General features: G+C 51.9%; 1 protein-coding gene across 2 annotated transcripts in view; it reads right to left on the minus strand.

Annotated features, from left to right (window-relative positions):
- Window positions 1-656: 656 nt before the first annotated feature.
- The window catches only part of PRKCA (protein kinase C alpha), a 343,109-nt gene continuing 319,554 nt past the window's right edge, over window positions 657-24,211 (minus strand). The window contains exons 14-18 of one of the 2 annotated variants that reach the window (XM_090292656.1): window positions 22,042-22,122; window positions 14,509-14,616; window positions 12,575-12,715; window positions 6,916-6,963; window positions 657-1,437 (exon numbers count right to left, since the gene is read on the minus strand). In XM_090292656.1, the coding sequence (XP_090148782.1) occupies window positions 1,273-1,437; window positions 6,916-6,963; window positions 12,575-12,715; window positions 14,509-14,616; window positions 22,042-22,122 (543 nt within the window). In that variant the 3' untranslated portion in view covers window positions 657-1,272. The remainder of the gene's footprint in view (window positions 1,438-6,915; window positions 6,964-12,574; window positions 12,716-14,508; window positions 14,617-22,041; window positions 22,123-24,211) is intronic. The other variant, XM_090292657.1, reaches the window with a different exon arrangement.

The following is a 24,211-nucleotide window of genomic DNA, read 5'->3' on the forward strand; positions in this document are numbered from 1 at the left end:
TCACTTGTTATTAAGGTTTATTATAAACATGCAAAATTCATTGCATGATGCATTTGCAAAACACATTAAAACCCTGCTTGCAAAAGCATATCTTTGGGCTGATGTGTCTCCAGGTTTCCTGATTCTACAGCTACAGCTCCGGGTGTGTCATTCAACGTGAACTAGAAGTGGGGACCAAAACGGCATTGTCTTTCACCCCCGAGGGGACGTCGAGAGCCAGACGGGAGAAACATCCATCGGGAAGGACTCACACCAGAGTCAGCGCTTGAAGTCACTGTACATCGTACTCTCAGAATCGACACTGCAGCCTATTAAATAAATAAGTACAAAAGGGGACAGGCATCCACTTCAGCTTCGCAGGAAGTAGGCAGCAGAATGCTGGGTGTCGGGGGCGGGTGTTGGCTGACAACACTGATGAGTTAGTGGCATTGCTGATGGCACCCTGGATCGCAGAATAATCTCCCAGAGATTAAAACGGACGCGCGCGCACACACTGCTTTATCCTTGATCTGAAATGACTTCACATGCTCGTTTAGTGAAGTCCTTAGAAGATTTGGCCTCTTACAAAGAAATGCAAGTATCAAGATAGGTATCCGCCCCGCAGGGTACAAGGGACAGACTCACTGAACACTCATCTGCAGCTTCCGTCTTCTCTTTTTTAAAACTGGTGACCACCGGACCATGATGGGGTTGTGACTGTTAACGTCTGGGAACAGTGAGCTTGGAAATGACATCCTGGCCTCTCGATCTAGGGACTGTCTCCGTGGAGGCAGAGGACGGAAGCGGCAGGTATGCTGAAGCCTCCCCACCCCCAATCCCGCCTTGCTCCCTCTGCTCTCTGGGCTCCCCCGTCTTTCATTCCAAAGGCGCCTGGGCGGAGCTGTGTCCAGCCCACATCTCTGGTGGGGGTGGGGGGGATTCTGATGGTGACAACTGGCAGACAGAGGATATGGGAAATATATCAAATCGTACCAAAAAGGGGGGTAAGAGTCTGTTTGCTTTTTAGGAAAGGTTAATCTACAGCCGGAGGTGACTTCTACATAATTAAACCGGACACTGTACATTGTATCATCTTCCACTAAGACCGTGCTCTTGGTTGTAAGAGACTTGGAACAGTTGGTCACATTTGGACTAACCACCCTACTGATTTTCAGGCCTCCATCTGGAACAAGAAACAAGGCCGTGGCCTTACAATTTGAGGGTTAAGGGTCATTTCCCACAGCTGGGGGGACGGGTAGGGGTGGGGGAGGCATTTGTTCTTGGTGGTGCGTTTCATACTGCGCTCTGTAAGATGGGGTGCACAAACTGGGGGTTGACATACGAGAACCCTTCAAAATCAGACTGGTCTATGTTAGCAATGACCAGCTGATCGGGAGGCGTCAAGACAGGCTGCCCTCGTGTGAAGAACTTGTCAAAGTTTTCTGCTCCTTTGCCACACTGCGGAGAAACAAAGAGAGAGGAGGAGAGGTCAGTGAGTATTGCGACACATGGGCTGCCGCTCTGGAAGAGCGCTCTGCGGGGAGCGTGGCTGGGGGCGTCAGCGTGGTTAGGCAGGAAGACGTTGGGGGGGCTTGCAGGCCGACTAGGTTGAAAGCCAGACAGGGCAAACAATGACGGAGACTCACTCAGCTGTAACACTCATACACCCACCCCCCACGAAGTGACCCCTCGGCGGAAAGGCACCGTTGACAGTAAGGGGACAACAAGGGAACAGCTTCTTGTACTTCCACCCAGAGCAAGCAGGGCTTGAGCGCAGATGCCACACACACGGGGCCATCAGTCACGTTCCCTGTTGAAAGGCCAGGATGCTGGGTGGGGATACAGGCAGTGTCCCGTAAACTGAGAGGCTGGGATTACTGTCCCACCTCCGGGTCTTTGCAACTGTATTTGTAATGAAGGAAAAGCTGTGTAATTCGTGTCTTCCAGCTGGAATGTTCTGAAAACTTCAATCCCTATGCTCATCTGTAACCAACGCTGGGGTGGGTGTGATGGCAAGGGTGGGACGTTCACCCTGGGGCCCGGCTGGATGTCAGCTTATTGAGATAGGTCTGGGCAGCCAGCACACGGGTTGCCATGGAGTTCATGTGCAAGGTGGTCTCAGGCTGGAGGTTTGTGCTGGGGCCCGAGGGAGGCAGAGCAAAGCCTGCTGACTGTCTTGGATGTGGCCCACCTCCAGGGCCACCGTGGGGCTCAGTGCAGACGGGGCTGTGGGCAGAGCTGCCCTGAGAAACACAGCTGCTTAAGGACCACTGCTGGGAGCCTGACCCCCAATGGGGTAGAGGGCTGTCCTCACTTTTCCAGCCACCCAGGAGGGCTGTGGCACGTGGAAGTCCCCAGGAGCCCAGGGCGACTCTGAGACGGGGAGTGTTGGATGGCGCAGGGCTGACATAAGTCATGATCGCCCACACTTCGCCAATGATCGTCCTGTCAGCGGCTGGCGCCGTCGGGGAGTGTGTGTTCACTCTGACTCGGCAGCAGCGTCACGTGAACCAGGCACTCCTGGGTCTCCAACAGGGGACGGCGCTAGGTGAGCGGAAGTGGGGTCTGTCCCATGCCCTCATCTGTAAGATGGCAGAATAGCCAAGCCTCCTCCCGGACTGCTACGAAGGTTAAATGCACGGTGTTCTGCACGCGGGGCTGCTGCTTCTATAAGGCCCACGTAGTCTCGTGGGCCATCCGTGCTCGCCTTTCCCATCTCTCTTCCTCATCTTCTAGAAGGTTTCCTTTTGCTTTCCCCATGCTCTTAGCACCAACAAAGCCTGCTCCTAGGTACCCGTCTCGGCGGAAGGCATGTCACAGACTTTACATCAGGCCTTCCTCACGGAGAACTTTCCTCTCCAGGGTTGTTTTCATTTTCCTAAGTGACCACACGCTCTTAGCTGGAGGAGGGTTCCGACCAGCGACTAGTGGGTGGCAATGAGGGGTGTGTGTGTTGGTGGGGAAGAGGGGGAGCTGACTGGGAGACACAGCATGGGAGGCAGAGTTGTTCAGGCCCCTTCTGGCCCCTTTATGGAGGCCATGCTAACTATTAGTCCTGCGCATCACGCGGGTCCTGCTCCCACCCGTGGGCCGGTAGCGGCCGCCCTCCACACTCCGTGTTCCCACGGTGCTTTTCCTCGGAAGAGCACCAAGTGCCTTGGAAGCAAAGGCCAGCAGAAGTGGAGCCTGCGGTCGGCATCCTCCCACACGTACAGGGCGTTCTGAACCAATCGAAGGCACTTCTCGAAGGATGGCACAAGGTTTCTTCCAGGAACCAATCAGGGGTCTGCACTCGGTTCATCCATTCAACCAACCACCGACCAACCAACCGCAGGACCCACCTTGCCTGGGGCTCCCCATTCAGACCCTGTGGGGGTGACGACAGCTAGAGAAACAGCCCTCCGGATATACCAGTGGGTCTCCACCGGGGACGTTTTGCAGCCCACCCCTTCCTGGGGGCACTGGGCGATGTCTGAGTTTGCTTTTGGTTGTCATGACTTGGGCAGGGGGTGTTACTAGCATCTAGTGGGTAGAGGGCAGAGGTCAGGGATGTGGTTAAACACCTGCCGTGAACAGGACACCCCCCCACCCCCCAAACAAGGGGTGTTGGCCCAGCAAGTCAGCAGTGCCGTTGGTGAGAAACCCGGGGAGCACCAGGCTGGTAACGCGAGGCCAAGTCGGTCCCAAGGCCAGGCAGGGGATTAGGAAGGAACAGCCCTCTGGGCCACAGAGGACGGGGAAGCTGTGGAAGCTCAGGGCGGAAGTGTTATTGCAGCAAGCCTGAGGGCTGTGGTGGAGCTGGCTTCCAGAGGGACGTTCTTTGGGCACCTGATTATTCAACACCCATCAGGCAAATCCACTGTGGGTGCTCCCAGGGCTGGGTTATACGCTCCCTCAAAAACCAACCATGTGCTTTTTTTTTTGCTTTTTGCTGTTTACTAACCATGCAAAGATGAATAAGAAGGAGCTTCTGGAAAAGTGGCAAAGAAGGCAAAGCCTCTAAAAGAAAGAGGAAGGCCCAGCTAAAATGTCCCTCTCCTGTCTGGAGACCCACCCGTCCGGCTCTTGATTTGTGTGAAAACATCACACAGGCCTGACCTTCCCATTGAGCACCGTCTTGGTGGTGCCCACAAATCCCCTTCCAAGGGGCAGTTCCGAAGCCATGGCTTAACTGCCACGAAAAAGGGAAAAGAACCAACTAAAAGCAGAGTTCCCAAGATCCTCAGAGTGGATCACATAATTGTCAACACTGCGAAGCCTGGGGGCAGGGACAGATGGCCCAGGACATCAAGTTCCAAAGCTGTCCTCTGGAGGAGGTCACTCCTGAGGGTGGCCACAGCTTGCAAAGCCTCTCGCTGGGCCAGCCGCAGGCCACACACTAGGGGGCATGGATGAGACCAGGTCCACCCCGCTCTGCTTTGTGTCACATGCCATATGGGTATCACCGTGGGTCACAAGATGGCTTGCCATGGCAAATCTCTTCCTCTCCTTTCTAGTCCTAAATCGTGTTGGAATGTCCCTGATCCCGAAGAGAGAGCAGTCGGATGTTAGCAGATGAAAGCATTTTGAAACCTGTTCACGCAGGCGGGGAGACCTGAGGTGGGACAGGCTCCGGGTAAAGGCTAAGAACTGTGTCTGTGGCTAGTATGTAACAAGGCACAGGGAGGAAGCCCCGGAGAAGCTGGACGTGGCACCTGAGGACCCAGAAGGAACTTTTACGCTCAGGGAAAGCATCCCAGAAAGAAGTCACTTTCCCCCCACGAGGGGTGGGGGTGGGAGCAGAGCTATTTTCACTCACAGCTCAGTACTAGGAGAAGCAGTGCCGATTTTTCCACCATGGAGGGTCTCTTAATGCCTGAGAGATGAACTCTCCACAGCTCTTCGCACCATTAGGCTTAGAAACAAACGCTTCCCTCTATGTCCCATCGGAGAAGACCTTGAACTACTTGTATTTCTAGACGTGGGGAACTGCGGCTCCTCTCGCATCCACCACTACCTTCTGCAAAGGATCATGGGCGTCAGTGCCCTTCGGATCGATCCTTGGGGAAAACACCAAACAACGGCTTCATTAAGCTACTGCCTCTTTAAGGTAGAAAGGAGTCTCCCTACTACCTGCGAGCCAACCCCACTCACAGCCTTCAGCCTGGGGGCAATGGACCCAGGCGCTGTCGGGATCTGAGCGGGAGCAAGGGGAGACACCGAGGCCGGAGGGTTCGGGGACAGCCCACTGTGCCCGTGAATGGATGAACAGGTACGTCAACGAGAGACGACGGGAGTGAAAAGCGAAGCGGGCCAGACCGCAGACGTCCTCCCAGCATCGCTCAGGGATGGAGCGGGAAGGTTGTTAGCACGGCCACCGGCATGGCAGCCTCCACCGCAGTCGGCGACAACCGCAGGCAGCTGGGGCTGCCCTTGGGCTCGGAGCGCCAGGCCGCCTGACAACACACAGAAGCTAGAGGCAGCAGCACGGGCCACCTGCGAGCCAACCTCCTTGGCTGGTGCACTGTCTTCAGCAATAAAGGCCACCCGTCCCTTCCACCAACGGAGGCTTCTGACATCTGGGATGGGACACATCACACAATGGAGGTGGGACAAAGATGGGGGGAGGAGGGTGGCAGGAAGTGGCCCAAACCTGACTGGGCCATGTGTGAGCCCAGAGAGTTCCACTGGGACTCCCGGAGACCAGACCATGTCTGGGTTCACAGGGCCACGTGACACCCAAGGGGAAATGGCAGGTACAATGGGGTGAAGGACCCGACCAGAGCTCAGAAGAAAAGGGCAAAGCTTTACTTTTGTAAAGGTAAGATGAGGATGTGAATACCCATCTTCAAGCCTGTTTTGAGGATCAAAGGCACCAATGTGTGTGCCACCCTCTCTAAGTGATCAGGAGTGATACGGACCTACAGCAGGTGCCCGGGTTATGAAAGGTGCGTGATCACGACGTGAGTCAGGAATGAGCACGGTGAGTCAGCTGCCTCCCTTCCTTAGCTCTGGACTCAGAACTTAACTCCTTCTGACTCATCTGGTAAAAATCACCACTTAAATGAACCCAGGAGACATCAGGTGAGGTAGAGATAGGACAAAGCGCAGAAGGATGCGGATTCCAGGTGGCATTTGGGATTGCAATGCTCCCCGTCTGTGTGGCACATGGTCCACTCACAACGCTTGGCATCCTGTGTAACAGGCCACAGGGAGCAGGCCGAGCCTACGTGGTGGAGGTCGGCTTCCCAGCTCCGATTCTTACCTGGGGGAGGCCACGGAGAAGGAATCACACGTGGGTTGATCTCAACCCTGTGCTTTACCTTGGCATCTCAGTCATGTAGAACACAACCCCACAGTCACTGGCATGGGAATTAGGGGGGCGTGAGTAGCACGAACACCGCCATCACAAAGCCAATCCACGCAAACCCAGAAGAGCAGGAAGAGCGCGCAACAAAACCGAGAGAACAGGCGTGGAGCAACGGGAAGGAGAAAGGAAACTTATCGGGGTGGGGACATTTCTGACAATCACTGGTGCTGCAGGATGTGCTTTGTCTTAAGGTCACCGACAGCCACTTTCAGGTGCCGGTCTGGGGGCTGACTGTAGCCCTGTGCCGTGGTCCTAGAGCAGCGTGTTAGTGAGGATACCGCCGACACCTGCGCGCGGCTCCCTGACTCACGGTTGTACACCGTCTTCACTTGATTCACTATCCAGCGGCAGAGAGGAGTGGGTGCATTCTGCCTCGGGCCTCCTGGGCGGTCATGTCTGCACTAGGGAACCATCCAGGGAGGGGGCTGCGCCGCTGGGCAGCAGCACCTGGGCGCCCTTCCCAAGGTCAGCATGCTCAGGGGACGGTCTTCCGTGCATGGCCAGCGCAAGCAGGCGCACACGCGGAGGGTTAAAGAGTGAGGTTAGCTTGCTCACGTAGCCACCCGAGGTTCTAGAAATGTGCTCACCGAAGGCCTGGATGCCCACTGAAGCCAGTGTGCTTTGGTACAGAAAGTCTGGAGAATAAGAACGGACAGGGGAGAGTATTTGGAAAATAGTCAGTGCGTGGCCTCGGAACTCAAGAATCGGAATGGCCCATGCCAAGGATGCCACACACCCACATGAGCTGACGTGGAAACAACACCTCTGAGATATACTATTGCTTGAAAGACACAAGGTGCAAAACAGGGTGGGTGATACAGCCTCGCTTGTATATACGTCCACATGTGCATACAACTTTCCAGAAGGTTACAGAAAAGATAGTGAACAATGAATGGGGCTTGTAGTCAGGGAGGGAGAGATAGTGTCTTCATTTTTTGTCCATCTTTGCTGCTCATCTATTTTACCACACAGACCTAGTGTTTTACTAATTAACTGTGGTAAGAGACGAGACAGACGTTGGTTTCTCAGTCAAAATTAAACAGTATTCTCACCTGTCACCTTCGAGCCTACCTCAGAAAGGGCCAGTTCTGGTCTGGAGGCAGTGGTTTTACCGATGGGTTTGCTGATAGACACAGGCTGTAAGCCCCTCACGAAATGAGTGAATTCTCGTGGGCACGAGGGCCAAGATTCTGGCTTATCCTGGGCTGGATTCTACGGAACGACAACATGCCCTCCATTTGGCCAACGAGCTCAGAGGATTCAGTGACTACTAAATCGGAGCCCATCATTTCAGACAATGGGAACTTGTCCATCACACTACGCGGGGCACACTGGGTCCGCATCCTACCGCCACTCACCTCGGAAGCTCCTTGAGGCTTGCCACAGAGCTGCTTATTGATCTTATTATTTTAAATGTCTCCTTTCTTCCCATTTCTCTTTCGAGCAGAAACACACCTGGGAGAGTAATTATCAAAGAAAAGGAAGACTTCCTGCCTCTAATTAACCCAGTAGAAGATGCTGTCTTAGGCTGGTTTAAAGGCTTAAATCAACCCTCAGTACCACAGGATGTGACAGAGACTCTAGTCTCCCCAGGTGGGTTAGTCTGGTGAATCCCACATTTAATTAGCGTCCCTGCTGCTGGTTCCACGGGAAGGCCAAGAGAAGGAACCTGCCCCTGCCCGAGAGACCTGATCAGATGCAGCGCGACTGCTCAGACAGCCCCTCTCACCTGGAAAGCTACCGCTCTACACAAATGACTCTTCGGAGCAATGATGAAAAGAACCCGGCACCACAGAACAGCCTTAGTTGTAGGAAACCCACGTAGAATTAGTTAGATGTAAAGAGACATTAGGCCTGCCCTTGACTCTCAAATGATGCAAGAAAAAAATACACGTGTGCGGATGTGTGTGTCGCTGCACACACGCCCTCAGATGTAACGAAAGAAGTGATATAGCCAATGTGGGGAAATGCTAACATTTAGGGCACCTGGCTGTAGTATGGGGACTAGGGCAACTCTTCTGCAAGCCAGGAATTAGAAACCATTTCAAAACAAGCAAAATAAACAAAAAGGAGCGCCGCACCCACTTTGCTAATTAAACCGTCATCCACCTCTCCCAACACGTCGGAGACGCGGTGGAATGAAGGGCTTCAGGGCCACGGGGCCACCTGCTCTTGCTCGCGATGTGCTTGGCTCTTCGGCTCTTGCTGCAAGACTGGCAAACTCCTGATGAAAGTCGTTATTTTATTCCCTGTCTCTTTTGGATCGAAGAACAGTAACTTTCCAAGAAAGGCTACCCGTGAACGACAGGCCTATTTCCAAAGCGCTCTGCTCATCTATCAACTCTGGGATCTATTTCTCGGTGTTAACTGTATAGATTAATTTCTCTCTCTCCCACAACCGTTTAAGACAGTGAATGCCTGGGTCTTGCCTGTGAACTAGCTATTCTGTTCTTTTGTGCCAAATGGATGGAATTTGAACATGAAAAACCAATTAACCTTCTACTTCCAATCTTTGTATACATGTTATTTATCACAGGAAGGATGAATGGGGATTTGAAAGCTGTTCTTGGGCATTATATTCACATGAATAATAAATTGGGCTAAAAGGTGACAAAATTGGGCCCTGGCTGTTGTGGCTCATCAAAGGGTCGCTGGTTCGATTCCTAGTCAGGGCACATGCCTGGGTTGTGGGCCAGGTCCCCGGTTAGGGGTGCACAAGAGACAACCACATATTGATGTTTCTCTTTCTCTCTTTCTCCTTCCCTTCTCCTCTCTCTAAAAATAAAAAATAAAATCTTAAAAAAAAAGCCGACAAAATTGGAAGCAACACTGGGTGCACAGGGCAGTCTCTTACTCTTCAGACAAAGCAGAAAGAAGGTGCGTCCTCTCCCTCGGCAAGTGCTCAGGACAGACGCTGGCCACCTGGGCTGGTGCGTCCCTGCCTTGGTTACCTGAAGCCCCGGGAGGCAGCTGGGACCCTCTCATTTCTCCTTCAGAAAGTAAACATTCACCTCTTCATGGTGACCTCTTTTTTAAACTTAAAAATAAAAAGGGAACCTTGTTACATGGGATCTTCTTAATGGGGCCTCTTTTTGATGACTCCGGTTTTTCGCTCAGAACACCAGCTGAGTGCTGAGCTGAGGGGGCCCTGGTATCTGTGGTGTGAGGATCCTCTACGCTGAGTTTTTCTGGCAGGGAAACCGAAACCAGCTTGCTCTGTGCTTCTTTCCATAAAGAAAGAGAGAGAGTTCCCTGGCTGCCTCATCTCCGGGAGAGCACAACACAGGCGCTTTTGTTTTACAATATAAACTAGCCCACAGCGACCCTCCGCCCCGTCGTCCAGAAAATCATCTTCATCTTCACAATTGCACATGGTGGCCTTCTGGGGACACAGGGTCCCCTCCCCCACAATGGGCCGCTGCAGCTCACATTATTCCTCTGGCCTGCAGGCACTTCCCTCTCCACTTCCACTTCTGTGTCTGGGGTGAGGCCACAGTCCCCACCCCTGATGCCGGTCACGCTCCTCTCTCTGCTCTACTCGATGTGTGACCGTAAACAGAATCCAGGCCATGGAAAGTCCTGAAAGGAGCCTCCCGATGGACCCACCGCATTGTGAAGCGGCCCTGGGGGTGGAGGTCACGTTTTCCCGGCTCTTGGGTCTGGTTTCAGTGATGTGGCTTTGGTAGGCAGGAAAAAAGAGATGGGAGACTGTGGGAACCCTGATCCCTCAGGGTGAGCTCTGTATGGTTCAGTGACAGGATTCCTCTACTCTCTTGGGGAAGTAAGTGCCTTGGAAATCATCTTTCATTGGAGGTTCAAAAAAATTTAGGAAAATAAAGATGAGACACCTGAGCTCGTGTGCACAAACTGACCTCCAGAAGCACCCTGCAGATAACTGTGGGACTCCAAGTCTTATTGCTGGTATTAAAAATAACCCAGCCCTTCGTTTCAGGGGAATGGATGCACCAGCACTTGCTAAAAAAGCATTGAGCAAACTCCAAGACAGACAAGCACTGTCCACCTGCTCAGAGGAGAGACGTGGTGGGTAAAATCTGGCGGCAATACGTTTCCCTGATTGTTTTTTTTTCAGCAGTGATAGGTCCGCTGGTATTGCCGCACCTTTGAAATAACAAAGCCGCCTGTCAGAGAAGGTTCAGCTTTGTCTTTTATCCGTAAACTCTTCTGACCTTTTAATAACAACATCACAGAAGGATTTTCTGCTCCCCTCGGCTGCTGCGCTGACCAGGCGTCTTCTGCAGCCCCCGTGACATCTGGACTTGGATGGCTTTCTTCGGCGGTTGGCATGTGGTCTTTCTGCTCCAGAGTGGCACCACGAGGTCAGAGCGATGTCCCAGAAGCTGCCAAAACGCTCCCTTCACCCGAGACCCAGAGCCAACTCAGCCCCCATGCCGGTGGCCTGGCCCAGGGATGAGGGGAGGCCGAGCCTTCCCAGGGCCCAGGACCATCCTACTCGATCTTTTTGCCTTCAATTCTCTTCTGCGCTGGGGCAGAAGGTCTGCTGCTCAGTCCTGCAGCCACTTGCTTCCAACCTCCTCTTGTTTTTATCTCCCTTGCGGTACCACCTCCTGTCCCTCTGCACCCTCCTAGCGGTGGCTTCCTCTTTACCCACGGTCCCCGGCAGACGGTGGGCTTCGGCCTGAGACACTGCGCAGCGAGCAGATGAGGTCTCTCCCTTCCTCTGCCCAGAGCGCTCACCAAACAGGCCTCCCCATGGAACTGTGCTTCCAGCAATTTCCAGAACCCGCAGGGAACAGCTTCTGTTCCGGGCCGCTGGAGCCCTGCCACGCTCTGGCTTCCCCTACACCTGAGTTAAGGGGGACGGGGTCCACAAAATATAGACAACTGCGCAGATCAACAGTTTCTTCTGAAAGCGAATACATAGAGAAAGGTGTGTTTAATGGTGACGTGGCTGCCCCTCGTCTCTTTCAGGAGAGGGGATTTTGCTGGACCCGCCGAGCGGGGTCAGTGTGCGTCTCTGTGGCTCCCATGAAGGATCTGAGCAGCATGTGAGGCCTGGCTATTGTGTACCTGTCAGTCAATTTCAGAAGGCTAAATGAACATGAGAGGGGAAAAGAAAACCCTAACAGAATGTTCTACTGAGGCCGGCTGCAGGATCATTGATCACTCTCCTCTGCATCCTCCTCACCCCCTTAAAACCAGGTTTCACAAACTGGAGGGTAGAGACCCTATGAGGACCCCCAAATCAGTGCCCAAGAACTGGCTTAAGAGAAGGTGGGGTGGCAGATACAGAACGTTTCTATTTGAAATGATGATTCAGGAGAACGTCAACTGACCTGATTAATTCTAGTTTCTCTTCAGTCTGTGCTAAAAATGCCTTGGAAAAGTAAAATCAATGGGCTGACCCCCCGCGGTTTTATTCTTGGAGTAGAGGACGCTAAGTATATTTGATGAGGAAGTAGAGTCTCTAAGAATAAAGCTGTGTCCCCTCCCCCATCAGTAACTCAGGCACCTGGGAGGATCCCTTTGTCTGCTTCCAGGGCACCTGTCAGGAGACAGATTTGGGCCAAACCAGCCCAGCAAATACTTCTGAAACTGTGCAATAAAGCCACCCTGTTTGCAGTCTCGGGGGCAGATGCCCCGTGGTGACGACCCAATGCCGGCCAAGACACTGGCAGAGCCACAAGGCACGGATCCACCCACCCGGCCTTCAGACACGGGACGTGGGGAAAAGCAGCCTCCCTGGAGGCACTGCCAAGTTGCAGGTGGCGTGAGTGGAGAGGCTCATGTCTTAAGACTCCCAGTTCATCTCCAGGGATAGAAATGCTCGGAAAGGCAGGTATGGGCTACAGCCAGCAATCAGATAACCGGTGTTTGGCGGTCACCGGAGGGGCTGCGACGGTGCAAGGCAATCCAGGACCCAGATGAGAAGTCCGGCCCAGGACTCAGAGCGAGCCCATGAGATACACGCCCAAAGCAGGCCTGCCCTGGCTCTAACAGTTTTGGGGGTGCTCGCCAGTTGTCCAACTGGAGTCCACGGTGGGCATAGGCTCCCCCTCACTGCCTGGTCTTTCCTTACACTCAAGGTTAGCGGGGATCCTGGTTGCTCAGATCACAGACTGGAGGGCAAGACGGATACCTGGCCACTTTTTCCACCTTGCGGAGGCCAGGGGTCACTGGCCGCCTCTCTCCAGAAAAAAGGGTAGGGGGGACGCCTCCAGGATTTAGGGAAACAGGGCACAGGAATTGGGTCTGCCCCTGACTCACCACTTTGGGCTTGAAGGGCGGCTGGATCTCCCTGTTCTCCAGTTTCTCCCAGTCAATCCTCCGGAAGAAGGCATGTTCTCGCACGTCCCGCTCCCCCTCGGGCCCGCAGCCCAGCCGCTTGCCTGGATGTTTGGTCATCAGCTAGAAGGTGGGAGAAAGAGGCGCTAATGTAGAACGTGGTGCCTGCAGTTGATGCTGCTGTATTGTGTGACTGAAAGTTGCCAAGAGAGTAGAACTGAAGAAAATAAGTAACTCTGTGAGGTGATGGATGAGTTAGCTTGGCTGTGGGACCCTTCCATAATGTACAGTTGTCCCTTGGTATTAGCGGGGGGTTGATTCCAGGACTTCCCTGCGATACCGAAATCCACATCACTCAATGCCCTTATGTATAAAATGGCATAGTATTTACATATAACCTTGCTCATCCTCCTGTACACTTTAAGTCAGCGTCCCCAACACTGTTGGCGCCAGGGACGGGTTTCATGGAAGACAATTTCTTTGTGGACCAGGTCAGGGGGATGGTTCCGCATTTCAGGATGACTCAAGTGCATGACATTCAAGCTCACCTCCTGCTGTGTGACCCGGTTCCTAACAGGCCCAGAGCAGACTGGTCCTCAGCCTGGAGGTTGGGGACCCCCGCTTTAAATCATCTCTAGATTACTTATACCATATTTCCCCAAAAATAAGACATCCCCCGAAAAGAAGACCTAGTGCTTAGAAATATAAGGCCTGCCCTGAAGATAAGACCTAGCGTATCTTTAGGAGCAAAAATTAATATAAGACACTGTCTTATTTTCGGGGAAACAGGGTAATGCCTAATACAATGTAAATGCTATGTAAACAGCTGTTATACTGTGTTGTTTAGGGAATAAGGACAAGGAAAGATGTCTGTTCATGTTCAGTGCAGATGCAACCATCGTAGGTCTGATTTCATAGTGCACGTCAGCAACCCTGTAACTGTGTTTCTGGAATATTTTCGATCTGTGGTTGGTTGAATCCACAGATGAGGAATCCATGGATACGAAGGGCCAACTGTATACTTATATCAAATCATCACGTTGTACACTTTAAGTATATTACAATTTTACTTGTCAACTATGTCTCAATAATGCTGAAAAATTAAGCAGAAAATTCGTTCGCATGTTCCTCAAAAAACATAACCCAGAAGGTCCACAGCAGCCTACCTGCAGCAGACCCAAGCCAAAGAGGAAACCACCCAAGCGCTCGCCAGCGGTGGAATGGAGGGACAGACTGGGCTGCGCTCACGGACGGAATATGCACAGCAGGGTGGGAGATGCGCTACCACACACCCAGCCTCGTGGAGGAGCCTCAGCATCACAATGCCGAGGGGGAAAAGCCAGGCCCGGGGAGCACCCGCTGCAAGGTCCCGTGTGAGGCAAGTTCAAGACAGGCACACCAAGCCCACACAGCAACAAGCAGGGAGTGACAGCAAAGTGGGGGGCGGGGGCTCCTAGGGTGCGGGGGACGTGCAGTTACATGGGTGTGTTCATTTTGTGACAGTGCATTGATCTGTACACTGATGGTTCGTGCCCTTTTCTGTGTGAATATTACATCTCAAAAACAGGGAAACAAACCAAGGCCTAACCAAGGCATTTATCAGGGGAGGCAACGGAGAACTGACATTTCCCAATAGTTTGTGATCACTTCTGGTGACCTGCACCGCAATTTCATGAGGCGGATAGGAGACGAAAGCTGCCTGGGCCAGAGTCCCCAGAAGTTCTCGGGTGTCAATCCATTTGCCAGGACTTCACTTTCCCTACTACACCCTGCACAGCACCAGGCTCTAGCCCTTGATGGCCGAAGGCAGCGGCGTGGGCTTGCGGTCTTTCCGCCATAGTGCTGAGAAGTGTGGGGGAAGATTGCCCGTCGACCCTTTTGGTCTGTGATCGTAAAAGAAACCCAAATCCACTTACCCCTTTGCAGATGGAAACGGCCTCCTTGGACAAGGATTTGGGGTAAGAAACGTTGTGCTCCATTATGGACTGAAACAGTTCATCTTCATCTTCACCATCAAATGGAGGCTATTCCGGAAAAGAGAAAGACGGCACAATATTTAGGCGGGATAATTTATTAACGTGGCACCTGAAGATCCGATTCAACGCCAAGAAACACCGCAGGCTGCAGTCAGCTCAGCAAGCGTGCGGGTTTATTTGATTATCTTTAATTAGGTTGCTGGTTGTGTGTTTTTCAGTGTTTCCTCTGTTCCTTTAATTATCTTACCCTGGGCAACTCAAAGCAAATCTTTAAGAAAAATGTTTTTGAGTAATGCTAAAAATGATTTCCAAATACATTATAATTCATCCATTAATCTTGTAATTATGTGTTAAAAATCTAATTACGATCGAGTTAGGTTACAGATGACTGTGTTCAGAAGGTAGGGAGGGTGTGGAGAACGCTAATGCCTTTGGGTTCTGAACATGGGCACAGGGGATGTCCTTAGGTCCCGGAATGCACACCAGGGCCCTTCTGACCCAACACAGAGCTGCCACCGGACACCTCCCTGTCCTTTCCTACGGGGCTTACATCCCCATGTGGAGCGTGGGAGGCACTGTGGGAGGTCATGGCGCTAAAGCGGGCAGATCTAAACCAGAACCCCAGCCCCACCATCTCCTAGCTGGTTGTCCAGAGGCAAGTGACTTGCCCCTTTAAGACAGTTTTCCAGTCTGCACAGTGGGGTTCCCTGGTGAATCTGTAAAGCGCCCGATATTTTATCTTGTACCCCATAAGGGCCCAATGGAGGCTGTTTAGTGGTACTAGTACTGCTATTGAGATGGAGAGATGGTCTTTGGGGGGCTCCTCAGGAGGATCAGGTGAGCTCAGCATGTCCTCAATCCTGAGATTAGCGAATTACTTGTCCCTCTGGACAACCCACAGCATTGGTGGGCTTTGGGAAAACTGCTTAATGTTCCCCTTTAACTTAGCATGCAAAAGGCAGACCAGGGTCAGCCCTTGTAGAGAGAATCCAGTTCCTCTTGCATTTTCCTCCTCATTATAAGGAAGACTTAAGTCACTCTGGCTGATGTGGTTAAGGCTCAGATAATGACAGAGTCTGGCTTAAATATAAACTCTCATGGACCAAAGACAACTGTGAGTCATGAATGGCATAGCTATGGCTTCTTATCAAACACTTCCCCCGAGTAAGAGACCAACTGAACCAAGCAGAGCACTCCCCGAGTCTCCGCTCCCAAGCCATCCCACCTGTTCTCTGGCCCCCAGCCCTCCTCTTCCACCGGACCCCAAGCCCCGAACAGGTGCCGGGAGTGGGGTCAGCACATGGAGCCACACCCACCAGACTACAGAGAACCGACCGTGGGGCCAGGTGTGGGGTGGCTGTTTTCTGGCTGTAAGTGTCTGGTGTTAAGAATGTCTGATTTGGTGGAAGCATGCAGGTGGGTGAGAACTAAGACCAGCCTGCCTGTGAATGATGCCGAGTGGAGCAGGCCCGGAGTTCCCAGGGGCAGAAGTAACATGGCACCTGGGATGCCCACCAGGCACGTCAGTTGGGGGCGAACACCCCACTGGGGGGTGCAGGCTGCAGATGGTCACTGGGCTGACGGGGGACATGCTGCTTCTGCCTACAGAGCAGAGCAGGGCAGGCGGGGGATAGCAGGCCAGTCCTACCATCCATGCCGCAGGGTCTTCTCTCCTGCTATCATGCAACCTGCGTCCTCTGACCACCTGCTACACGACACCCATAACACATCTCACGTTTGTTCCCTGAAATGCGATCCACGTATGTGCCCGAGTTTCGGCCAAGGGGATTTTCATAACTAAAGCAAACATGGGGTGGTTTCTGCTCAGGGCTGTGCATTGCACACCTCCAGGGGCCCCATTTGCTCTGAACTTGCCACATATACACAGTCTACCATGTCACCTTGCCCTGGAGGTGAGCAGGGCACAGGTCCTGCTTCCAGATACTCACAGTGTGGTCCCTTGGGGTCACTGGTCAGGACAAGCTACGTAATTTGTGGGCCGCAGGACAAAATGAAAAATGAAGGGTCCCTTATTGGACAGCAGAGAACTAAACCCAATGTGCGGGTGTCTTCTGAGCTGGGGCCCTGTGTGCCTACATAGGTCACACACCCATGAAGCTGGCCAAAGGTGGGCCGCTGGTGTTCTTTGCTGACAGTGACAAAGAGCCCAGGGAGAGTCGCCCAGCCTCCCTGGTGACGCTCAGAACCAGCGGCCGGGACACTACAGGGCTGAGCCACAGGTAACCCACGCCACAGGCCTGAGAGGCTTTCTCCAAGAAAAACTCAAGCAAGCCCAGCCCTGGGATCTTCCTCAGGTGAGGCAGCGAGAAGATCCCACTCAGTGGAAGACCATGAGGTCACTGCGGCCAGAGCCTTTCTTTCCCCTCCAACGTGGAAGCCAGGAATTGTTGGGGGACATTCTGTGCGGGGCTCTGGCCTCTGACACCTGCTTGCTTGTCTCAGGTGAGCCTCCCCACATGTGCTGATCTCTGAAAGGGACACTTGCTGAGTCAGGGATCAGGCCTGGCCGACTGCACATCAAAGAAGGTTTTTTTTTTAACCATGAAGCAATCTATGTCCCCACTGAGGGCAGGACATGTGGCTCCGGACATCCCCGAGAGCACTCCTCAGAACGTTAATCCTACAGGGTATTTCAGGGTCAGAGTGTGCACCCTAGACCCCTTTCTGGAGATTCGCATTAAAACTTAGATTTTAAAGGCCCTGAGAAGTCCTGCAGTAAAGAAAGATGTTTCACCCAGTGTGAATCATTACAGTGGGGGGTTAGGAAGGTCCTCAGAGGCCCCATAGGCTCACCTGTTGCAATAAGAGTCCTAAGCGCTAACAAAAGCCACAAGGCCACATGTCCTTGTGGCAGAGCCTTGGGGTTTCAGCCTGTGTCCCATCCCTGGGTGGCCCCAAGGACTGGGGCTTCTCTGCACCAGGCACTCTGTGGAGTGGTTGGTAGGCCTCACTCCCTTACTCCTCCAAACACCCCCACGTGACGTGGGAGCAATGAATGCTATTTCACAGTGGTCACTGAGGTTCCGCTAAGTGCTCTGGCCAGGGTCACAGGGCCGGGGCGGCCCAGAACCAGGATTCACGCCCAGGCACCCTGACTTCAGAGCTTGGGCTCGTCGCCAGTCTGAGCAATGCCACTTCCCACGCGTGTCCTGGTATTTAGACCGTGCTGACACCTCCTGGTGCTGCTGCTGTAGGATTGAGGGGGAGGCGCTGAGCTGCTGGTGCACCCAGCGCGGAAAGAGGACTCAACCGTTCGGGGGAGACTGTTCCGGGAAATGTTAAAAAGCCTGATTCACGTCCTGCACGGATGGGTAGCGGTGAGTTCTGGACATGAAGGGGGGCCATCGCCGTGGCCTGGGGGATGTTTCAGGTCACTGTGCAGAGTGACTGCCTCTAGACTAGAACTTAGACTGTGCTTAGGCCACGTGTCCGCCCCCTGTGGGTTGGTGGCGGTGGCCCGGGAGCCCACGCCGGTGGAGCAGCGCCCCCTTGGTCTGGCTGTGGCGGAGCTGAACCGGGCGCTCTGAGGTGCCTCCCTTGAACACGCAAATACCCCGCCCGGGAGCACGTCCCCCAGATCTCATTGGTCAGAACGAGTCCCGCGTCCCAGCCCATCACGGGTGAGCGCGGGGGTACAACCCTCCATGAGCCAGAAGGGAGGAAGACCCTGAGCACGTGGGGAACAGTGGCAGTGACCATCACATTCGAAAAGCTCCCAGGAGCCTATTTTGACTCGAAATGATGGATTCTCGGGGGAGGGGGAGCCCATGAGAGCAGTACCCACGTTCCTCTAACCACAACGCGAACGTTGCTCCCATTTTTCTGTGGACCCTGTGGCTCTTCATGTCATTTTCAGATGGCGACGCAGGCTTTGGAGGCCTTTGCTTTCCACTCACTGCTGCAAACACATTCCTCTGCAGCTGCCAGCGCTTCCGGTCGTGGGAACGCTGCTGGGGTGAGACATCATCACCTCGGACCGACTCACTCGTCCAGGGCGCATTTACGATCGCTTCCAGTCCTAGCAAACGCCATTGCAAACACCCCTGTGTGTGTGTCACTTGTTTCTTCTCGGAATTACTTCCTAGAATAATTTCCCAGGTGTGGGATTAGGCACCCAAAGGACTGCTTACGGCCCTCCTTCAGTCGCTCCCGGCCACCCCTGGAGCGAGCGCACTGGTACTTGTTTGCTCTCGGGCCTGTGATGGGGAAGGCGGGTCAGTGCTGAAGTTATAATCACGTCCACTTTCCTCCCCAGACATGCCAGCTATGGAGCTTGGGGACAACGGGGGTATGTGTTGCCGGGATACCTAGGACAGGGCAGTTTTGGATTGCTTCCCTCTCCTTTCCGCCCCGCCATTGCCATGATTATTTGTTTAAATTGCTACAAATCTGGACTCAGTGTGTCAAGCTAAGCTCAAGTCTTGGCTTGGGGCTGCCCTCCTTGGAAATATGTAATCTGTGAATTTTAAACAGACAAATGAGGGATGAAGCATCCCTCTTTCCAGAATGATCCCACAGCCACTGACTAGTAGGTGGTCCCCGGGCCCCTGCCACGTTCTTCATCTGCAGGTCACTGGTGATCAGGGCGTGGGGCGGGGTGGGAGAGAACTCAAGGATGTTCAGGCTGATGTTCTGGGGTAAAGAAGCCATTACCGATTCACCAGGAATAAAGACAAAGCATCAATAACCCTGGCAGGAAGCGACACAGAGGAGCGGGCTGGTCCCTTTATGACGAATACCCACGAACACTTGGAGCTGCAACATGCTCATTAGAGAGCTGGGTAAATGCTAATGATGCCCCAAAGTAATCGTATTTGTCAAGCGATCCAGGAACTGGAGACTGGCTCAGGCTGTTTATACGTAACTGCCCCTCTGGCTGCTCACAATAAATAAAGCAAATAAGAAGGAAATTGTGATAAACTTGTTCTGCTCCTCTTCAGCTCTCTTGATTAAAGAGGACACATTCAGACGACAACCCCACCAGCCACTTTATAATTAGTCTTACTGTTCAATAACACTGTCTATTCCCTCCGCTGGGTCTCTGAGGTTTCTGCAGCCTGGCAGGGTGTGGGAAATCCATGCGGAGCCTTTATTATCCTTTCTGGGCTGAGTCATGGCCCAGGAATATGTTCACATTTGCATCAAGTCCAAGAGGAAAACTGAGAAAGGGGTTCTGGAATAAGAACCCCGCGTTGTGGCAGGCACAGCAAGACTTAGATCAGTGGTTCTCAACCTGTGGGTCGCGACCCCTTCACAGGGGTCGCCTAAGACCATCGGAAAACACATATATAATTACATATTATTTTTGTGATTAATCACTATGCTTTAATTATGTTCAATATGTAACAATGAAAATACATCCTGCATATCAGATATTTACATTATGATTCATAACCGTAGCAAAATTACAGTTATGAAGTAGCAACAAAAATAATTTTATGGTTGGGGGTCACCACAACATGAGGAGCTGTATGAAACGGTCGCAGCATAAGGAAGGTTGAGAACCACTGACTCAGAAGGACACAGGCTGTGTCTGCCACGGCACCAAGACGTGGGCCGCCTTCAAGGTGTCACCATTTTCAACAGAGATTATGAAACACTTCCAGAAATCATGTCAGGCAGGTTAACTGACCCTGAGAAAGAGGATTAAAAAATAATGGAAACGCGCCACAATGTCCACGGGACCACTGGGTGGGGGCGGGCCCTGTGCTCTCTCTGGGGGCCTGAGGAAGGACCTGTCTGCAAAGGAGGCAGGACTTCCAAAGGCACCCGAAGGGCCCCTCCCTGAAGGATACAGCATTTCCTGAGCTCTCCCCTGCAGACCCAGGAAGCCTCGGAGAAGGAGATGGGGAGGAGGGGACTTCGCTGCAGGCCTGGCTTCTGAAATTCTACTCTCCTGGCCTGGGTCCCAAAATTCTAGTCTCCTGCTGGCCAATAAAGAGTCAGCTCATTTTGTCTCTTGTCAAGTGCCCTTGGAGACAGAGCCTCTTTCCACCCAAGCAATTTTGTTTGTTGGCATCTGCAGATGCGCCTCTTCATGAAAGCAGGGTTTGTTTTCTGGACTCAAGAGTCAGAGCGTGCAAGTGGGATCGAGGAGGGAACTCAGCTTTCTGCGCTTGCAGGGACAACGCGGCTCCCGGGGGGCCAAAGGTCAGTCAAATTCTATTGTCCAAATTCTGAAGAGGGGAAATTAACTCAGGGAGCCGGCAACTTGTGCTTTGCCAGCCGTTGTCTCCCTGACGGTTGTTCTGTATAACCTGCTCTTCCGTGTTTACAAACGGAGGTATTTGGCCTAGAATAAATGTTGTACTGGGGACAAAAAGTTAAACAATACACAAACCACTTTGGAAAATCTCAATGCCGTCTTAACATCACAGAGAAATAATGACCAAATGCAGGCTAGTACCTTATGTCTTTTACTGTCTAAAAGGTTACTTTAGTATCTAAAAGATGTCAGATACAATGAAAGAGCCGGTTTGGGTTATAATGGCAGAGGTTGGGTAGATGCTCACTGAACCCACTTCCCCTTGCCAAGCTCACAGGTGCACGCTACCTCCGGCCCTCTGGGTCTCCATGGGGCCATGTGGCCGATGCGGTGTAGGCGGGGGTGGTACATGACACCTGCAGACCTGGGCCTTAGGACGTCTGTGCAGCTGCCCTCCTGCTCTCTCCTCATTGGCCAGCTGAGTAATGAGGAGTCGGTAGAAGAATTCAAGGCCCAAGAGGGGGAGCCAATGGATGGAAGAAGCCTGGATCCTTGAATGACCACGTGGATCTGTGCTCCCCTCCCCCACCCCACAGGAGCGCACCAAGAATTCGAAATACACCTGTGTTGTGTTAAGCGACTGGGATTTTGATACAATGTTAAGGCCATTATATCAACAAGTGCCATGTGAGGCTGCAATGCACTTGGGTATCTGACACATGTCATGTTCCTAAGAGAAAACCAAATTTGCCTGTTCTTACCTGGAAGTTCAGCTTCATTGGACTTTTGTGAAAGTTATAATGCACTGCCAATGGCAAGATAAGAGGAGATGGGAGAAGCTATTAAAACACCTCTTCAACAGTAACGATTATACACACGGGCAGCACCTGGGTAATTTGCAGACAAACTTGCAGGGAACCTAACCCCAGTTTTGAGTCCCTGAGGATGTACAGAGGCCCCTGTCATCACCAACCTGCAGAGGGCCTTGGTGCATAGAACGAGAGCTGTACATTGTCTGTACTCCAGGATGTACCTGTCCATGCAGGTTTCTGTGACTAGAAGCTAATTTCTGTAGCACTGAAAAGAATTCACTCTTGGGGGGGTTTCTGCATCCTTCACCTGGGTCAAGGACGTCAGACAGCATCCGCCCCACCACCCTGCCTGGTCCTGCTGTCACGACCCCGTCAGAATGGAAGCACTCACATTGGAGGGCAATGAACAAGCATGAGAACACAGTGAAACATTACCTGCCCGGCCAGCATTTCATATAACAGGACGCCATAGGCCCACCAGTCCACGGATTTCCCATACGGCTGATAAGCAATGATCTGTGTGAAAACAAATACATCAATGACAGTGAGTGGCAAATCAAAAAGCCTGTGTTAGAACAGGTGTAAGTCAAGCATGTAGGCATTTACATAGTCTGCAAACGAGGGGGTGATAATATCTGTCTTTGATGTCTACGCCAAGAGCAGAGCACCCCTCAAATCAGGCGCCTTGAGAACTGTTTTCCCACGATTCACTGCCTGAAACTCTTTGGGACTTGTCTTCTGAATGCCCCTGAGGTGCCACAGCACTGTTTGAAGGTAGATTTACTAATCCTCGCTGGAGAAAAACATTTGAACAGCGAGGTGGGTTTAATTTTTGGAAAAAGCAGAGGTCATTCAATACCAGAATCTAATAAATAAGATAATCAAACCATGTAACATTATTTCTCAGAAGTGATAAAGAAGATGATGAAAATCGTAAGAAGAAGAAAGAGAAGGAGGAGGAGGAACGACCAGGGTAAAAACTCTGGTTCTATTGTGCTGCCCGGAGAGGTACAGGACCTGTCGAACGACTGAAGTTTCCGAACGCTTTAAAACAAAAGTGTAGTAATCAAATGCAATATTCGGACTTGTCTGATCTTGATTCTAACTAACCAACTGTGAAAAAGAAATGGGGAAAATTTAAATATGGTTTTGATATCAGGTAATATTAAGGAATTATTGTTGATCTTGTCAGGCGGGGCAAATGGCACGGTGATGGAAGAGTGTCCTTTCCAGTGAGAGGGGAGGGTATTTTTGACTGACATGTGTGAGAGGCGAGGTATTCGTGGGTCAAATGGAATCTCAGATTTGTTTTAAATACTTCAGTAGAATAGGTGGGGGAAGAACAGGTGAAAAGAGGTGGCAAAGTGTAGGCAGCCATTGAAGTCAGGGATGGGCCGGCCGATGGGGGCCTTCCCTTCCCTCTGCCCTCTCCCTGCGGCCACCGGAAGTCCTAGAACGACCCTGCAGCTCCCGTTGTGGAAGGGCATAATGCTGACTTGAATTTCTAAGAGCGGCTGGCTTACTAAAACACCGGCTTTGCTGCCTCGCTGGCAGGCTGTGCACTGAACGCACACCATTCCCAGGCCTGTGGATCATTCCCCGGGATTTGATGTGAAGCCAGACTAACACTCTGCCATTCTGCATATGAATTTGACTTTGAAATCTTGTAAGGTATTTTTTTATTGGCCCACAATGTCTTACTAAATGTCCTGGGGACATAAACAAACTTCCTGCCGGTCTGCCCATCTCTGATCTCCAATGGACCGCTAGTATTTCTCCCTGTGGAACGAGCGGTGTGGCCCCCGTGGCTCACTTCAGGGTGGGGGGCGACAAGGGGGTGCAGATTTGGATTCGGTGGTTCTAGGGCTCATTTACTTGACAAGAAAATAATAAACAAAGGGAGGCCTTCATTTCTTTTTAAAATTACATTTGTTCTTTTTCTGTAAACTTGGAAAACACACGCACACAAAACACCAAAAAACCCTACCAAGATGAGCCTCTAATCTACTACCCAATGACCTGAAATGATGTCCCTCTAGTTCCCGGACAGGAAATCACTGGATCAAAAATTCTCTTCGGGAGAATAAAAGTCCACCTGCTGAGCCCTGACCATCCGTCCCATGTGCTCCACACATTTTGTATAATCCAATGAGACAGAACTGATCACTGCTCCCATTTTATAGGTGAGAACACTGAAGTGTAAGAGGTTTGGGAGGCTTGTCTGAAGCCCATCTGTGAACAGGTAGTGCTCCGAATATTGACATATTTGTTTTAAAAATATGATTTATGGCTTTCAAATACATTTAATCACTCCTACTGGGATTAAGAAAATACTAATCAAAGGGCTTTGAGGATTAAAGAGATTTGAAGGCATCGTTTCAGCTTAGTAACGATATTTCAAAAGCTCATGAATGACATTTGTTCTATCTGTTCTTGTGACTCTATTAAAGGCTTCCTTGCGATCTGTTTTCAACCATCAGTGGTTTAGTGAGTCGGTTTTTAACACGAGCACAGCTGAGGTGCCACGTGGCTGTGTGAACGATGATGCCGAGGAACAGCGGGGGCTGAACAGGGTGGTCACACTTTACTTCATATCCAATCTTTG

The sequence above is a fragment of the Furipterus horrens genome, unplaced genomic scaffold (assembly GCF_987537825.1).
Source record: "Furipterus horrens unplaced genomic scaffold, mFurHor1.1.pri manual_scaffold_11, whole genome shotgun sequence".
In the NCBI taxonomy this organism is placed as follows: Eukaryota; Metazoa; Chordata; class Mammalia; order Chiroptera; family Furipteridae; genus Furipterus; species Furipterus horrens.